At 57.3% G+C, this 15496-nt stretch overlaps 1 protein-coding gene across 1 annotated transcript in view; it reads left to right on the top strand.

Annotated features, from left to right (window-relative positions):
- LOC101939824 (ADP-ribosylation factor 6-like) overlaps positions 1-7532 on the top strand; it is a 7738-nt gene extending 206 nt beyond the window's left edge. Inside the window, exon 2 of the mRNA XM_065571427.1 lies at positions 3757-7532. Coding sequence (XP_065427499.1) covers positions 3789-4316 — 528 coding nt within the window. The 5' untranslated portion in view covers positions 3757-3788 and the 3' untranslated portion in view covers positions 4317-7532. The remainder of the gene's footprint in view (positions 1-3756) is intronic.
- The last annotated feature ends 7964 nt before the right edge of the window (positions 7533-15496 follow it).

Raw genomic sequence — 15496 nt, 5'->3', positions numbered from 1 at the left:
AACCCCCTTCCGCTTCGCATGCGGAGTGGGTTGATTTCCCCCCCCCCCACACACACACACACTGCAATGGGGGGGGGGGGCATGCACTGATCGCTAGTTACATTCTAAATGCGAGCTCTGTAGGAGGGGAGAAAACGATACAATTAAAGGTCCCCCCCCCCGCTTCTTGCTTTGAAAATACCCCCCTTCCATTAAGAGGGGGGAGTAGAGGCACGTGTAAACTTCTGATGGGCGCATGTGGGGGGGGATTTGAATTCAGGTCTGATGGGGGAAGGCTTGAAACTTCTCATGGGTGGACTTGCGGGGTTGAATTCAAGTTTGGAAGGGGAGGGGGCAATGATCCGATTAAAGGGGTGTCCTCTCTCTTCTCCCCCCCCTTTTTCCCCCTCCTTGGTTTGAAATATTTCCCCCGTGCAGCATGGAGGAGGAGGGGTGGGAGTGCCCAGGGTTGAAACTTCTTGGGTGGATGTGGGGGTTTGAATTAAAACGGCCAGGAACAAGCTCGAGAAACTCCTCGCTGTCCGGAAGCAGCGACAGCGCGCACACACCCAAAAAAAAAAATCAGTCTTGCTTGGGGTGGGTGGGGGCTGGAAGAAAGGGGAAGTGGTAGATTGATTTTTTTTTTTTTCTTTGCAGCCCTGACTTGGGTGCTGGTAGCAACCAGCTGTTCTGCTGACTGGGGAGGGGGGGGAAATAGGTTTCTTTCCTTTCCCAATAAACTGGGGCTTGTGTTTGAGTCTCTCTCTGCCTCCTGGGTTTAACATGTGGGCAGGGAGAGACTCCTGGGAGAATCAGGGGTTTGTCTGAGGGGGCTGGGCAGTGGTGCACCTGTCCCCCGTTCTCTCCAGTGTCTTACTGGAGGTTAAAAACATTAAATACAATCTTCCTCCAACTCCCAGCCCAGCTGTTCCGCTTGACGGGAACAGAAGCTTCTGGGGTGGGGAGGGGAAGCCACATGTGCAGAACTGGGTGGCTGGCCTGGCCCCTGCCTTTTGAGTCACTTTGCAGGGTGGAAGAGCTTGATTGAGTCAGGGAACCTATAAAAGTTGGGTTGGGTCTAGCTGCCGGGTGGGGATTCCCTCTGGCTCCTCGTGGGGGCCATTTTGGAGCTCGGAAAGCAATTCCTTTCCGCCGTAACACGCCGGGGGTGGGACAGTTTTTGGAGCGTTGGACCCTGATGTAGCAATTTCTGAGGCTCAAAGGTCAGGGCTAAGCGTGAAACTTTTGCTGGTGCAGCAAGATCAGCTAGCGGGGAGTGTGGGGTTTGAAGGACGACTTTAGAGCAGCAAAAGCCCTAGTGTAGACACAGTTATGCTGCCCCCCAAAAAACCCAACAACCTGCGGTTGGTATGACCTATTTTGTTCCCGGGATTGGCATGAGTTCTACGGGCTGGTATGATAATATATAGAATCTAGAGCTTTTCATCAGTTGATCTCAAAACCTTTTCTGAAGGAGGACAGGATCGTTATCCCTGTGTCTGGCTGGGGAAACTGAGGCACAGAGGGGTGGCAACTCAGCAGGCCAGTGGCAGAGCCAGAAATACTGGGGGGGGGGGGGAGGAGCAGCTGAAGCTCAAGGACTGAGTTGGCACGGGAATAAACTGGCTGGGAGGAAATCAGAATGTTTTTACCAATCGGGGGGGCCTTTGGAAGAGCCCCCCCAGCAGGGGCTGGGAGGGCAAGCAACCAAACTGGCTTTCATAGAATTATAGAATATCAGGGTTGGAAGGGACCTCAGGAAGTATCTAGTCCAACCCCCTGCTCAAAGCAGGACCAATCCCTAAATGGCCCCCTCAAGGATTGAACTCCCAGCCCTGGGTTTAGCAGGCCAATGCGCAAACCACTGAGCTATCCCTCTGGAGTCTGCGCTGTTTATGGGTGGGATTCTGTGATTCGGAGGGGAAAGGGACTCGGTGCCCTTCTTGTCTGGGTTCCTATGGGTCCCCATGCGGGGAAGAGGGGGACATGCTGGGGGACCTCCACAAACTTGCCCCAGTTTCACGAAGCTGTTAAATTGGGGGCTGGTGCTCTGATTTCAGGCGCAGAGTAGCGGCTTACTGGGGGGCGGGGGGCGCCTAAAACGGTTTCTGATTGCCTTGAACCGAAATCAGACCCACGAGGGACAGGGTCCCGCTAAACCAAAACAAGATGCTCTTAAAGTGTCGTGAGAGTCGCCCACATGGGGCGGGGGTGTGTGTGTCTACACCTGTCCCATTAAACCGGTTTAACGAAAAGGGTGCAGGCTGGTGTGGCGTCAAGAAGCCAGTTCCCACTGTGGAATTTTGAGACGCTGAAATTGCTACAGTGTGTTCTGACGCTCTGGAGGCAATCGGGCTCCGAGTTTGTTGCCTGCCTCCCCTCGGTTCCTTTTTGGCAAAAGGAGTCTTCCTCCTCCCATAGCTTGGGAAGGACAGACTGACGAGGAGGAGAACTGTTCAGGATGGGACTAAGGGGGACAGATGCCAGTCCGTGGAGCCGCTGTGCCCTGGGGGCGAGGCAGCCCAGCCCAGATGATGGGTATTTTCCATCTCCCAGCTCCTGGAAACTTCCCCTCGAGTTTGACCTTCAAGGCAGCTCTGGGCTTGTTCTCTAAGAATGTCTAATCAGATGCTGGCTTAGCAAAATCCCAAGGGGGGATGGGGGCTCTGCTCCCCAGGCTAGCCAGGGACTTGGTGGAGAAATTGGCCCCTTCCCCTAGGGTAGCAATAAACAGCTGGCGTCAGGAGCTGCGTTGAAGTGCCCCGATGTCCTGCCTGTACTTCTGGGGTAATCCTGGCTTCTTTGCAGCAAGTAGGGTGACCAGATGTCCTGATTTTATAGGGACAGTCCTGATTTTTGGGTCTCTTTCTTATATAGGCTCTTATTACCCTTCACCCCCTGTCCAGATTTTTCACACTTGCTGTCTGGTCACCCTAGCAGCAAGGCCACCACTGATTTCAGTGTGAGTTAAGTGTTTAAATACCTCTTGAGGATCCGGGCCAGGGACCCCAGTAATGGCGTGACATTTCCCTACGCTTTTGCGTTTGGTGAAACTAGCTACAGTTCTGCTTTTGTCCTCAGAGGTGTGGGATCCCTTCCTGGTTTGCTGTTAACATCTGGTCTCCTACGAGGAGAGGTGGTTAGGATGGCTCGGGGCTCCTAGGAGGGGAGGGATCGGGAGTCAGGACTCCTGGCTTTTATTCCAGCTTTGGGAGGGGAGTGGGGGGTAGAAGTTGGAACAGGGAACTGGGAGGTGGGACTGTAGCAACGAGACATTGATTGTTGTGTGACCTACTGTCCCCTCTGCCTCTGGTTTTTCCCACCTGTGAAATGGGGGAGTTGTTAAAGAGCTTTGAGATCCTCTGTGATCAAGGTGGGTGAAGTGTTGCTGCACTGTGAATGCTTTGGAGGGCCTCGGTTTCCATGTCCGATTTGTGGTTAACACTCGCACCTAGGCGCTGTGACATGCTTGGCCTGCTTCTTCCTTTGCCCCAAGGAGCTTTCCATTTAAGAAGACAAAGGGTGGGGAGACAGTGTTTCCCCCATTTTACAGATGGGCAAGACAGAGGCCTCGAGAGCTCAAGTGGGAATTGGTGGCAGAGCTGGGATATGAGCCCCGATCTCCTGCATCCCGGCCCGTTCACCCTCTGAGTACTTGTGCCTTGCAGTCACCTGCCTCGGGGTGGGGTGGCGCGCAGGAAGCAGAGTTGAGGCTAGCCAGATCACAGGCCCCTGCGTTGCACTTGACTTCATCTCGCTGTGTTCCTTCTCCTCCAGCCTTGTATGGACTGTACTGCTCGCCTGCAGCCATGGGGAAAATGCTGTCCAAGATCTTCGGCAATAAGGAGATGCGGATTCTGATGCTAGGACTGGACGCGGCCGGGAAGACCACCATCCTTTACAAGCTGAAGCTGGGCCAGTCGGTCACCACCATCCCCACCGTGGGCTTCAACGTAGAGACGGTGACCTACAAGAACGTCAAGTTCAACGTCTGGGACGTGGGGGGCCAGGACAAGATCCGGCCCCTCTGGAGACACTACTACACGGGTACCCAGGGGCTCATCTTCGTGGTGGACTGCGCCGATCGCGACCGGATCGACGAAGGCCGGCAGGAGCTGCACCGCATCATTAACGACCGGGAGATGCGAGACGCCATCATCCTCATCTTCGCCAACAAGCAGGACCTACCCGACGCCATGAAGCCCCACGAAATCCAGGAGAAACTGGGACTGACGCGCATTAGGGACAGGAATTGGTATGTCCAGCCCTCGTGCGCGACGTCGGGGGAAGGACTCTGCGAAGGTCTGATGTGGCTGACATCCAATTACAAATCCTAATCCCGGCTTTCTATACCCACGCACGAGTCTCTAACCAGTGAAACCTTATTCAACCCACCACCACCCTATAGCCCCATCCTCCCCCACTCATCCGTTTGTGTCTCTCTCTCTCACTCTCTCAAAATTGCCGGTGGGGTGGGACTGGATCCCTGCTATGGTACCTTGGCACCCACCCCCTAAAATGGGGGGCCTAGGGTGTCATGAATGCTTTTTTTGGGGGGGGGTGGCTCTTAGCCTTTTTTCCTCTTGTTTGATTGTAAATCCTGTAGAGTTTATTATTTAATTAACTTGGGAAGCAGGGGATGGGTGTAGACTCTCTCCTCCTCCTCCCTCCCCCACCCCCAGCTGTGTTCACAGGGGCAGATCATCTGGTGCTACTGGTGTGCCCTCGACAGCAGCCCTTCTCACCTGTGGTTCATGGAATCCATCCCTTTCCTTATGTCCTGGCGGTTTGCAGAACCAACCAGGAGGTGGGGTGGGTGTTGGAGATCTTATACTAGGCACTTAAGATATTTGCATTGGGGTGGCAGGTTTATGGGGGTCCCCCATCCAGCTTCCCAATAACCCACGATTATAAGAGTGTCCTTGTCCGTTGGGAGTGACAGCTGCATGTCCCAATCAAACTAAAACTCGGTTGATCCTTATTTATCCTCCTGCCCCACCATTCTCTGCCACTGACCCAGCCCAGGTGAGGCGTAAGGGCTGTCCCCCGTGTGGGAGGGGGCTGGGCCGTGCACGCCTTGGTGACTAGCTTAGCCTGGCGGGAGGGGAGCTGGCGTCCTGGGGAGACGCAGACACGCCCACATGTCTCCTCCCAAACCAGTTTCCCCAGCACGTGGGCGGGGAGAATCAAAGAGCCCATTCATCAGTTAGAGGAGTGGCTCTCCCCCGAATCCTGGGACTACCTGTCCTTGCCGGCTGACGGCCCTGTTTGTGGGGAAGGCGGCCATGGGCCTGGTGCAAATCCGGGGGCCGTCAGTCTCCTGGGATGTCAGTGGGCCTTGGGGGGAACCCTGTCCTTCCAGGAGGTGGGGAGGGGGAAATCCACTCGGAGATTGCAGGACCTGGTGCAAAGCGGCCGTGCCAAGCTGGAGCTGTTCCCCCCTCCCTCTTAACCCTCTCACACGCACAGCACTTCTCCCTTGGGGAGTCCCCTGCCCCCTCCGATTTCAGGCGGCTCACTTCCAGCCCAGCCCCTGGTTCGTGGGCCCTTTCCTCGCTGTTTGGGGAGGTGGGCGGGGCGAAGCTGCCAGCTTGAGAAACCTGCTAGACGAGGGCGTGGATTAAACTCCCTTTTTCCTTCCCTGCGTGGGTGCTGCTCCAACCAAACCCAGCGCTGGAATGAGTTTGCGTGGCCTCTGCCCGCCCCACCCGAGGCCTGTTCTCACCCACCCCCCCCTTTCCCCTTGCCACACACATCCACTGAGATGTGCCCTCCCACCCTGCCAGGACCCCGCTGCCGTGGCTTTGAGCAGGGACTGGTCTGGGAAGGAGCCTCCCTAGAGCCATGTCCCTGCATCCCCTCCTTATCTCTGAGTCCTGTGGGCAACCCTTGAGGGAAATCCCACACCACCATCCCTGCAGCTGGGCTCCCAACCTACTCCGTGGGTGTGTCCCTCCTGGGAAAGAATGAATCATAACTAGGAAAAGGGGCGGGGCCCTCCCCCCCTCGGGTGCCTGTGTCTAATTACGAAGGAGTCCACGCCAGCCGGGCCTTTTTTTGTTGCAAGCCGGCTCCTGGCAGCCCCGGTGCCACCCGGCCGTGGCATGGTCCCTGCCTTCGCCAAGACTTGGCCTTGTAAACTTTGTCCCTGCCTCTCGCTCGAAACCGGCTCGGCCTCTTGGCGCGGGGCACAGGACATGGGCTGACTCCCTCCCCTTGGGGCGAGGGGAGACTAGCCACTGTCTTGATGCTGCGTTTGTCCTTAAGCTTTCCAGCATTGCCTTTCTTGGGTGAGGGGGGGGTGTTAGCCGTGTGGACTAGCACTTAAAGGGGCAGGTGTGCCAATTCCCCCCCCCCCCCAAATCTCTGAGGCACATTTTGGCTGACAAGAAGCCCTGTGATGCAATAGAAGCGATGTACGTGGCGGTGCCAGTTCCCCCGTAGGGCTAGAGGCGAGTGCGCGGTGGGCAGATTTGGGAGCAGCGTTCCTTGAGCATTCCAGCTTAGTACATGTATCTTCCTTTTGCTCCCCCCCTTCCAAAATCCCCCTTTGCCACCGGCACCAGTCTGCTCCTGCTCCCTGCTGAAATGAAGCCGGGTGAGGGCTGCGTGCGTGATTGATGACTCTGCGGCTCTTGTTTCCTGCGGGACGGCTGTGATTCTTTGGGCAGGCTCGTCGTCCTGCAGAAATGGCCTAGTTTTCCCTCCTGCACCTCGTACAGGGTGATCAGGCGAAAGCACTTAAAAGTCTGGGCGTGCGCCTGGCACGAGCAACTTCTACCATAGGGGCGACTGCAGAGCGCGAGTCCCATGTACTGTTCCTCCAAACTCGGCTGATTGGCCCTGTTAACGGTGCGTGCCCACTTTCCCAGCCCCGATTCCATAGGCACAGAACTCTCTGTGTGTCGGGGGCTACACCGGCCCTACAAATTTAGCAGACGCTGCTGCTGCAGGGTGGTGTCATAAGGCCGTTTCCACTCACTGGTTGGGGCCGTTAAATAAGCGTCTCCTCATTCCACAGACGTTCATCTCAAGTGCGTGTGTGTACGCCCGCTGGCGTGGGAGCGGAGTCCGCTGTGCGGTGGGTGGCCACCTCATCTCCCCCGTGATCCTGCATCTGGTTCGGTTCTGATCAGAGCCGGTGGAGCATTCACCTTCCCTGTAGGCGGTGGGGATGAGGAGGGGCTGTCTAAAAACCTTCCTCCCGAAGGGGAGAGAATTGGAGACTCTCTTGTGCCTTTACTGAAGTGCCACTGTTGCTTAAAGGAAAACAAAGGTACTGTAAGAGGAAGATGGGCTGTAATCTGCTTGGGGAGATGCTACACAGGGGAAGTGTTCTCTGCTGCTGAACTGTAATCTGGGAAGATTTAGCATCTCCCATTTTTTTTTTCTTTGGTAAATTTCTCCCTGCAGCCGGAGCCGCGGCGAGTGCAGTGTGTTTCAAAGGGCTCATTACCTTCGAACTGGTTTTTTTTTGTTTTGTTTTTTTTTAAATGGTGTTTTTTTTTCCTTTCTAATCTTTATGCAAATGAAAATCTTTTTTAAAAACCGTATTGGCTGCCGTCCTGTGCTTTATTTCTCACTTTCATGCAGAGATTTCCCCTCTATAAAAGGGCCTGTTTTTTTTTAATTCCCTCTCCCCCGAGTGTCTCTAACGAGGCAGCATCAGACAGTGGTTAGAGCCCTGGACCGGGCACCTGCGATCCAGGTTCTATTTCCGGCTCTGCCACTTGGACCCCTTCCACCGCTCGCCGCCTGCGTTTCTTCACCGGTTTAAAAGGGGGCTGTGACCCGTCTCTTGTAAAGCACGCTGGGAGCCGGGGGCTGAAAAGGGCCGCGTCCGAGCTAAGCCCAATGGTGGTTATAACGCTGCCCTAGCAACGCTCGGCGGTTCTCAAACGAAGTCCGGTGTCCTATGCCCTGCGGAAGGGCTGGCACCTGGGCAGAGTTGGGGGTACACACCGGCCTCAGAATGGGGGTGATTTTTGCATGAGTAGAGCTGGTGCAAAGCATCAGTGAACCGGGCCTGAGGTTTCAAGGCAAGCATGGTTGGTTGAACTGCCTTTTTTTTAAGATGAGGGAACCACTGGCTACCTACAGTGGCTCTGGGGTCAAGCAAGCCCCCGAAAGGTGGGCTCTGGTCGCAGTTCTGCCTCTGGAGGGCTCCCCCTTCTCCGGCTCGCTTTGCTGAGCCGGGGCTGAGGTTCTCACAATGTGCTCCGGGGGACCAGTACGAAGCGTGAGTGGTGTCTTACTGATCACTTCGCTTCCTCTTTCGAGAGGGGAAGCGTGGCTGTGACTCGGGCATGGAAGCGGGCGCAGAGCGGGTGGGAGGCGGCAGCTGATCTCATTTCCGGCTCGCTGCACCGACGCCTGAGCCCCGGACTTTTCAGAAGAAAACCAAATTGGCGTCTGGACACACGTGACACCCCTCCCCCCGCGCCTACCCCACTCAGCCACCCACCACCTCGCTATACAGCGGGTCATGCTGCTTTTCACAGCCTCGCTTGTTTCCTGCAGACCTACTGAGCAGGGGCCTAGGACCCAGGACCCTTGGGTTCCAGGCTCAGCTCTCACGGGGGGGTTTGATCTTGGTGTTTGCAGCCCCTCTCGCTGCCAACCCAACGAGGGGGAGGGGCTCGAGAACTTCTCAAAAGCAGGCTTGGGACCTTTTGAAAACCGAGCTCTACTTGCTTTCTTTGCCAGACTGGCTCCTCTGTCTCTGGAAGGGATGGGGGAAGAGGGGAACTACCCCCTCTGCTGGTAAGGAATGGGGCGAAGATCTAAGCCAATCCTTTGGGATTGTTTTGGAAATGGGGAAACTGAGGCACAGAGGTCCAGTGACTTGCCTAAAAGGAGAGCGTCCATGGAAGGGCTGGGAACAACCCAGGAGTCCTAGCTCCCAGCTCTAGGCCCCCCTGCCTTCCCAAAGCTGGCAATAGAACTCGACTCCTGGCTCCTAGCCCGCCTGCTCTAACCACTAGATTCCACTTCCCCCATGACTTCTTTTAGCATTGCAACCCAGCCCTGTTATTGGGCCCTACCTGAGTATAACTACTGAGGTGGTTTCTTTAATCCCTCTTTTCCCCACCCCCTCATATCTCCCTGCGTGCAGCAGTAGGGAGTGTTACCCTGGGCCGAACAGGAAAGACCAGTAACTAGGTGCGGGGAGCCCGTTGAGGCCAATGAGAGGCCAAACCTTTTAGACCCAAACTCCCTTGCCCCCTCCACACGCACCCCTGCACTAGGGCTGGGTGCGCCCCCTGCTGCTTCTCTAGCCAGCCAGGACCTCTCTATTGGATCCCTTTTTAAAAGAGACAAAGCCCCAAATGCCCCCGGCTGATTAAATTAACGTGACCCAGGAAGGACAGCATGTTTGTGCCTTTGAGACGCAGGCCGGGCACGTGCCGCGGAGATGAAATATTGACACCGATGGGGCTTTCCCCATCGCTTTGGCCCATGCAGGTCTGTGAAAGAGAGAGGCAGGTCCCAGCGCTGGCATAAACCTTCAACTTGCTGGCGGGACAGGGTTTGCCAGTCCCGGGGAGCAGAGCTTTGCGTTGTACCCCCCGCTGGAGGCAGTCTGAATTTGGGCTGTTCACCGTAGGGAGCGCCTCACAATGGGCGGATGTCCCCCAGAGGTAGGGAATGTCTGCAAGCAATCAAAGATCCGTGGCTGGCCCGGGTGCTGCGATAGGGTACCATGTTTTGTTTTGTTTTTATGGCAGAGTAGACGTGTGTGTAGACTTCTAAGGCCGGAAGACAGCATTAGGGCATCTTCAGCCTATGTACGACAGGAAAATTTCCCCCTGGTTTCCCTGGGCCGGGCCCACGCTCTTCCAGACAGGCCACTCTGGATGTGAAGATGTCAAGAGATGGAGCAGCCGGCTCTCCCTTGGGGGTTGGTTCCTGGGGTTAATCGCCCGCACTCTTAAAAATCAGTGCTTTGTTTCTCGTTGGGTCTGGCTTTAGGTCTTTCTCTGCTAGATTAAGGAGGTCTTCAGTACCTGCTGCATTCCCCCTGGGAAGGTACTTGAGTCCCTGTTCCATCATCCCTCTTAATGCTGGAGAAGTGAGGCCCCGGGTTCACCCAGGAAGTCTGGGGCTGAGCCGGGACTTGGGAACCCAGATCTCCCCATTCCCAGTCTTGGGGCTTTCCACTGTCCTTCCTCCCCTCTGGTCCAGGGGCTGCAGGAGGGCATGCCCTGTGCCCACAGCGGTCTGCCGTTAACATCTCTGAAGCTGCTGCCCAGGGGCTTCTCTGAGGCAGTCAGCAAAGGGGGCGGCTTCTGGGAGGGAGACATTCCTCCACCAGGACAGAGGCTGAGACCTTCCAACTCTCTCCACGTGGGAGACCAAACGGCCTCAGGTAAGAATGTTTGGTCCCTGCTAGCCCGGAGGGGGGTTTGAACCAGTGCCCTAGCAGGGGAAGGCTCTGTAACCCACTGCCATGCCTCTCAGCCTCCCGCCTGCCTTCCCTTTGCCACCTGACCTAGATCCTCTCTACAGGCGCCTGGGCGGGCACTGTGAGCTTTGCACGCGTGCGACGGGTGCCACTTGGGGCTGCACAGGGGGGCTGTCGGCGGGGTGCCCCGTTGGGAGACAGGGGAAAGCTGGTAGGTGGGAGGGGTCAGCCAAGGCCCCTGCTCATGGAAGCTGAGTTGAGAGCGAGCCGGTGCGTTTCCTGGGCTGAGCCAGCTGGTACCTCTGCGCTCGTCCGCTTCCTGTCTCTGCGGTTAGAGAGCCGGTGCACTCTCCCTCTGCCTATTGTATTTGCGTCTTTGTGAGCCGAACGGCACAGCCGGGGGGGGGGGGCGGGGACTGTGCTCTGTTAAAACCGCCGAGCTGCAGTCGCTGAAGCTGAACGGAGACCGGACAACTCGTTTCACTTGTGCCCCCTGTTCTTAATGCCCTCGGTTCTGCTACACTCACAGCCCTGGAGAACGAGAGGCTCTGTGTACCCCCCCAAGCAGGTACAGCACAGGTCTGCCCCCCCCAAACACATTACCCCCAGCAGGCTCAGTCTCTGGGGGCCAGTTACTCCTGGGCCTCCCTGCTGGGATGTGGAGGGTGATTGGGAGGGTGAGGGGGGGCGCTGTTCCCCTGGGAACTAGACTCAAACCTAGCAGCCTGCTCCATGCAGATCAGGGGATGGCAGATAGTCATTGACTTTGCTAATGTGGTTTAGATTAGAGCCAGTCCCTTGGCGGGGCGGGGGGAGGCCCCCTATCCCGTTCCCTGGTCCCCCACGCTGGCCAGTCCCCCCTACCTGGGCCTGGATTGCAGGTGGTGCCCCCTAGAGGGGAAAGGCCTTATACCCCATTCCTTGACTCCCCTGAGGTCCCCAGTCCCCCCTGATCTGGGGCTGGATTAGAACCAGTGCCCCCTAGAGGGGAAAGGCCCCATATCCCCTTCCTTGACTCTCAGTCCCTCTTGCAAATGCATTCCCTATTTGTAACAGTGCCCCCCTGTTTTCTGTATTTGTTTTGCTCCAGTTTAAATGCCTTCCCTCCAGCCCGGCAGGCCCCTCTCCAGCGATCCTCCTTCCCCCTTTTGTTTTCCAAGCATCCAAGGTTGTGGAGCAGGCATCTTGCCAGCGTGCAGCGAGGGCTGATGGTCTTTGCCGTACCTCCCAAGTGGAGGCTGCTCTGAGACCGACAGGTGAATAGGGGCCTCCCTTTCCCACAGCCACTCGTCTGGTTATCACTTCAGCTCTGGCCCCAGCTTCCATTCCCAGAAGATCTAGGGCTGAGGGGGCGACCGATTACGTAGATTCAGGGTGGGGAATGGCTCTGTTGCTGCTCCCTCAGGCTCTCTCGGCCAGAAGGGACCAGTGTGAGCGTCTAATCTGACCTCCTGCACCTTGCAGGACACAGAACCTCACCCACCGACTCCTCTGATAGACCCCTAACCTCTGGCTGAGTTACAGACATCCTCCTATCATGAGTTAGACTCCAGTGACCGAGAATCTGCCATTTAAACGCGCCACTGCCCTGTGCCCCGGAGCTGGCTTCTGCAGGGGAATCGTGAGTTCGCATCCCCATTGCAGAATCATCTCATCTGGACTGGCTTCCCACCCCACTGCTGGCTTTTCAGATGCTGGGCAAGGCTCGGGAAGTCCTCTCACCACACACCATCGAGGGGGGTGGGTTTGGGAAGCAGCACGGGGGCATCCTTCCTTGCCGTGGGACCCTGGGCGATGTAGGACCGAGCGCGCAAAGCTTCCTACTGGCCTACCTCTCCCCCTCCCCCAGCCTGCGTCTCTGGCCCCATGTTGGAAACGTCTCCGCTGCAAATTAAGCTCAGGGTTAGTAGAACTCGAGTGAGCAGCCCCTGGGTTTGTTAACCTAGGGCTTGAGCGTCTTGCACGGGTTTGTAACCAGGTTAGGAAGTGTTGAACGCTGGGGCTCCAGCATCTACACTGCATTACGCTGGCCTGAGTCCAACCAGCCGTATCCCAAATTTCCTGTGTTTTCGTGGTGCAGGGTGGGAAACCTTGACTGGCCAGAGGGCAAAGAAAGTCAGCCTGTGGGATTGTGGGATACTTTTGATGGATTCCCCGAGTCCAGTGTGGCTGCGTCTACAAGCAAAGCAATAGGGCTTGAGCCCTGAGTTCCGGCTTGACTCTGGCTCGGACGCTCTATCCCCGTGGGATCCTGGGACCCGGGATCAGCGCAATTTGTGTGTAGGCAGAAGTGGGGGTTAGGCTTAAGCCCCAGGTTCAAACTCAGGCTCATGGTGCAGCGTCGATGCACCCAGCAGGCGGAAAGCGGTGTGGGCCGGATGCAGCATGGGCAGTTCGTTCCCAGGGCTCGTTTGCTTCTTGGCCCTCGTGCCGAAGTTGCCAGTCAAGGGGCTGCCGAACACTAACAGGGAGGGGGAGATCAAGGGGGGCACGTGTGCCAGGGTGTGAGCTGAGACTGGCCCAACTCATGTCACAGGTGAGCCAGCAGTAACATGATGGCTACAGGAGTAGAGCGCTAAGGCACGGATCCTGCAATCAACTGAAATCAACGGAGTTAGGTGCTTAAACACCCCCCAGGATCTGGTCCAAAGCGTCTGTTCAGCCTTTCTGGACAAGCCCTAGGGAATCTGTTTCTTTGGCTGGCGGGATACACTCATTTCAGCTGGTTGGGGTGACCTGGGGACCCAAGAAACCCCCCTGTCAGCCCTGCTGCTGTCCCGTGTTCCCCTGCAGAGCTGCTAGCCCCTAGCCAGACAGCAGTAGCATGACCCCCAACTAAAGAACCCTGCGATTGAAGGGCCCCGGAGCCGGGCCGGCAGCCATGTCAAAGGTGTTTCCTCAGTCAGCTGTGTGCTCTGTACCTCTGCTCCCGCTGGGGTGGATCCAACTCAAATATTAGATTGGGTGGGGGGGGATCTGAGTCCCTGAAGTGTCCTTTGCCCCATGGAACAGCTGATTCCCCTTGTTCAGCAAAGCTAGGGTGAAGCGAAAGGTCAGAGTGGTGTTTGCAAAAGGCAGAGGAAATCTCTGATGAGTGGCAGCGAGGGGCAGGGGGGCTGGAGGGGAGGGGGATGAGTCACGGTAGATGCTGCTCTCGGCGGTAGGGTGCCGACGCCAGTGACCGAAAGGTACTGATCTCTGACAGCAGCGCCATCCCTGTGTGATCTGCCGTTCCCATCTGGGGCCCTCGTGGCCTCTCGCTCCTGATTTGCAACTCCCCCTGTTCTTCCAGCCTGGGGTTCCCCAGCTCTGCTGATGTACCACAATCCCGACCCACAGCCCTGCCTGGGGTCCCGTTACACCCCTCCCTGCTGATGCTCTCGACACTCCCCCTCCCCAGTGCCCCCCACTCCCTGCTTTGCTGATGCCCGGCCTGCAGCCTCCTTCTTTAATGTTTGTAAAGCCCTTGGAGCTGCTGGGGCGGTTGTAGTGGAGCTAACACAAGACTGCAAAGACCCGGGCAGGTGGGAATAAGCCAAACTGGATTGCACCTCGTTGCGCCGGAGGGAGGTTTGAGGGGTGGGTGGTTGGCGGGGAGAAGGGGATTCAAAGTCAGTAGCAAGGTCTTGCAACGGAGCCAGCCACATACAGAATAAAAGGCCAGCGCTTGTTTGGAATCGCTTGGCCTAGCACGGCTGTTCAGGGCGATGACCTCCTAGACAGCCTCTGCAGTGCTGGTTTAAACCCAGCAATCCCAGCCCTTGCCCTGTTTTCCAGGAACACGCCCGCCCGGGCAGTCTTTGAACCTGGCCAGTCTCGTGCTAGAGTGCGTGGAGGGAGGGGGGCACCCAGGAGCCTTTCAAAAAGAACAGGAAACAGTTCCGATCTCGTTAACCCCAGGCTGGTTCTCAGATGTCCTGTACCTTCCCCCCTCCCCTGGGGGGGATGGCAAAACCCCTCTGGGAACAATTGCGCTAACCCCCCTTTTGAAGCATAAGCTAGAGGCGGGATGTGCCACTCAATGGAGCAGCGGTGTCACCCAGGGAGGGGGCTGGCTGGGCGCAGGCTGATCTGTGTCAGCGGGAGGTAGGGTACCAGACCGGAGAGGCCTGATTTTTCCCAGCCCTCTGCTCCTGGGATGGTCGCTCACCAGGGCCAGGTGAGGATGAAACACTTCCCAGTCGGATTGGTGACACTGGGCATCGGTGATGGAGAATCAGGCCTGAGGGATGGGCACTGGAAGACTGGCGGGATACCGCAGAGCCAGGGGATGTTGGAGATGGTCTGGGTGCTCTCGGTACACCCCAGTTGTGTTGCAGCTTGGCATGCCAGGGCTCTGGGCTTATGGCAAAGGGGGCACATGCCCCCCGCCCCTCCCAGAAGGAGACATGTGTAGCTGATCTCAGAAGGGGGCGTGGGGCCAGAGGACTTCTTGCCGCAGGGGTTGTGTACCATGCCCATGCCAGCAGCCCCTGCCGGATCCCCCATACCCCCAGCACAGCCTGAGACTAGAAAGTGTTGGGGGGTGGGAACGTCACTGATTTGCTGCCCTTTTCAGTGTCCGGGCAAGGGTTTGGGTAGTTAGTACAACGGCAGCCGCCGGGTCAGATTCATGGGCGCGTCAGCCCCAGGCCTGAGCGTGAACTTGGCAAGCCAGGGGAACCCACAGGCGCCTTCCCCTCCCCTCTGCCCCCTCCCAGCTTCAAGGAACTTCTTCTAGCCGTCAGCCTCTTGACTGTGCCCCTGGGAGCAGGGGAAGGGGATGGGAGCGTGGGACCATCCCTGGGGATTGCCGCAGATCCGCCTGAGCAAGCGGAGGGGAGCGGGCGCGGGGGGGGAGGGCGTTTTCCAGGAGCCTGACGCATGCTGTCCGTTATGAGGGCTGCACATGGACCAGCGGGGAGCTCAGCCCATCCGTGAGCAGAGTGGCTGGGAGGGATTGGCTGCACCCCAGGGAGCGCTCGCTCAGAAGGGAAGGTCTGGGAGAGCCGCGCCGCAGCTGTGAGGGGCTCACACAGGCGGGCAGGGAGGAGAGGCAGCTGTCACCCCATCTCCTCTCCCTTGTGTTCCTGCTTGAATTGCTGGTTGGCTTTAAACCCGGGGCGGTTTAGA

Source organism: Chrysemys picta, chromosome 17 (genome assembly GCF_011386835.1).
Source record: "Chrysemys picta bellii isolate R12L10 chromosome 17, ASM1138683v2, whole genome shotgun sequence".
Classification (NCBI taxonomy): Eukaryota; Metazoa; Chordata; order Testudines; family Emydidae; genus Chrysemys; species Chrysemys picta.
The sequence above is the reverse complement of the archived record's forward strand: the minus strand, read 5'-3'. Positions and strand labels throughout refer to the sequence as shown.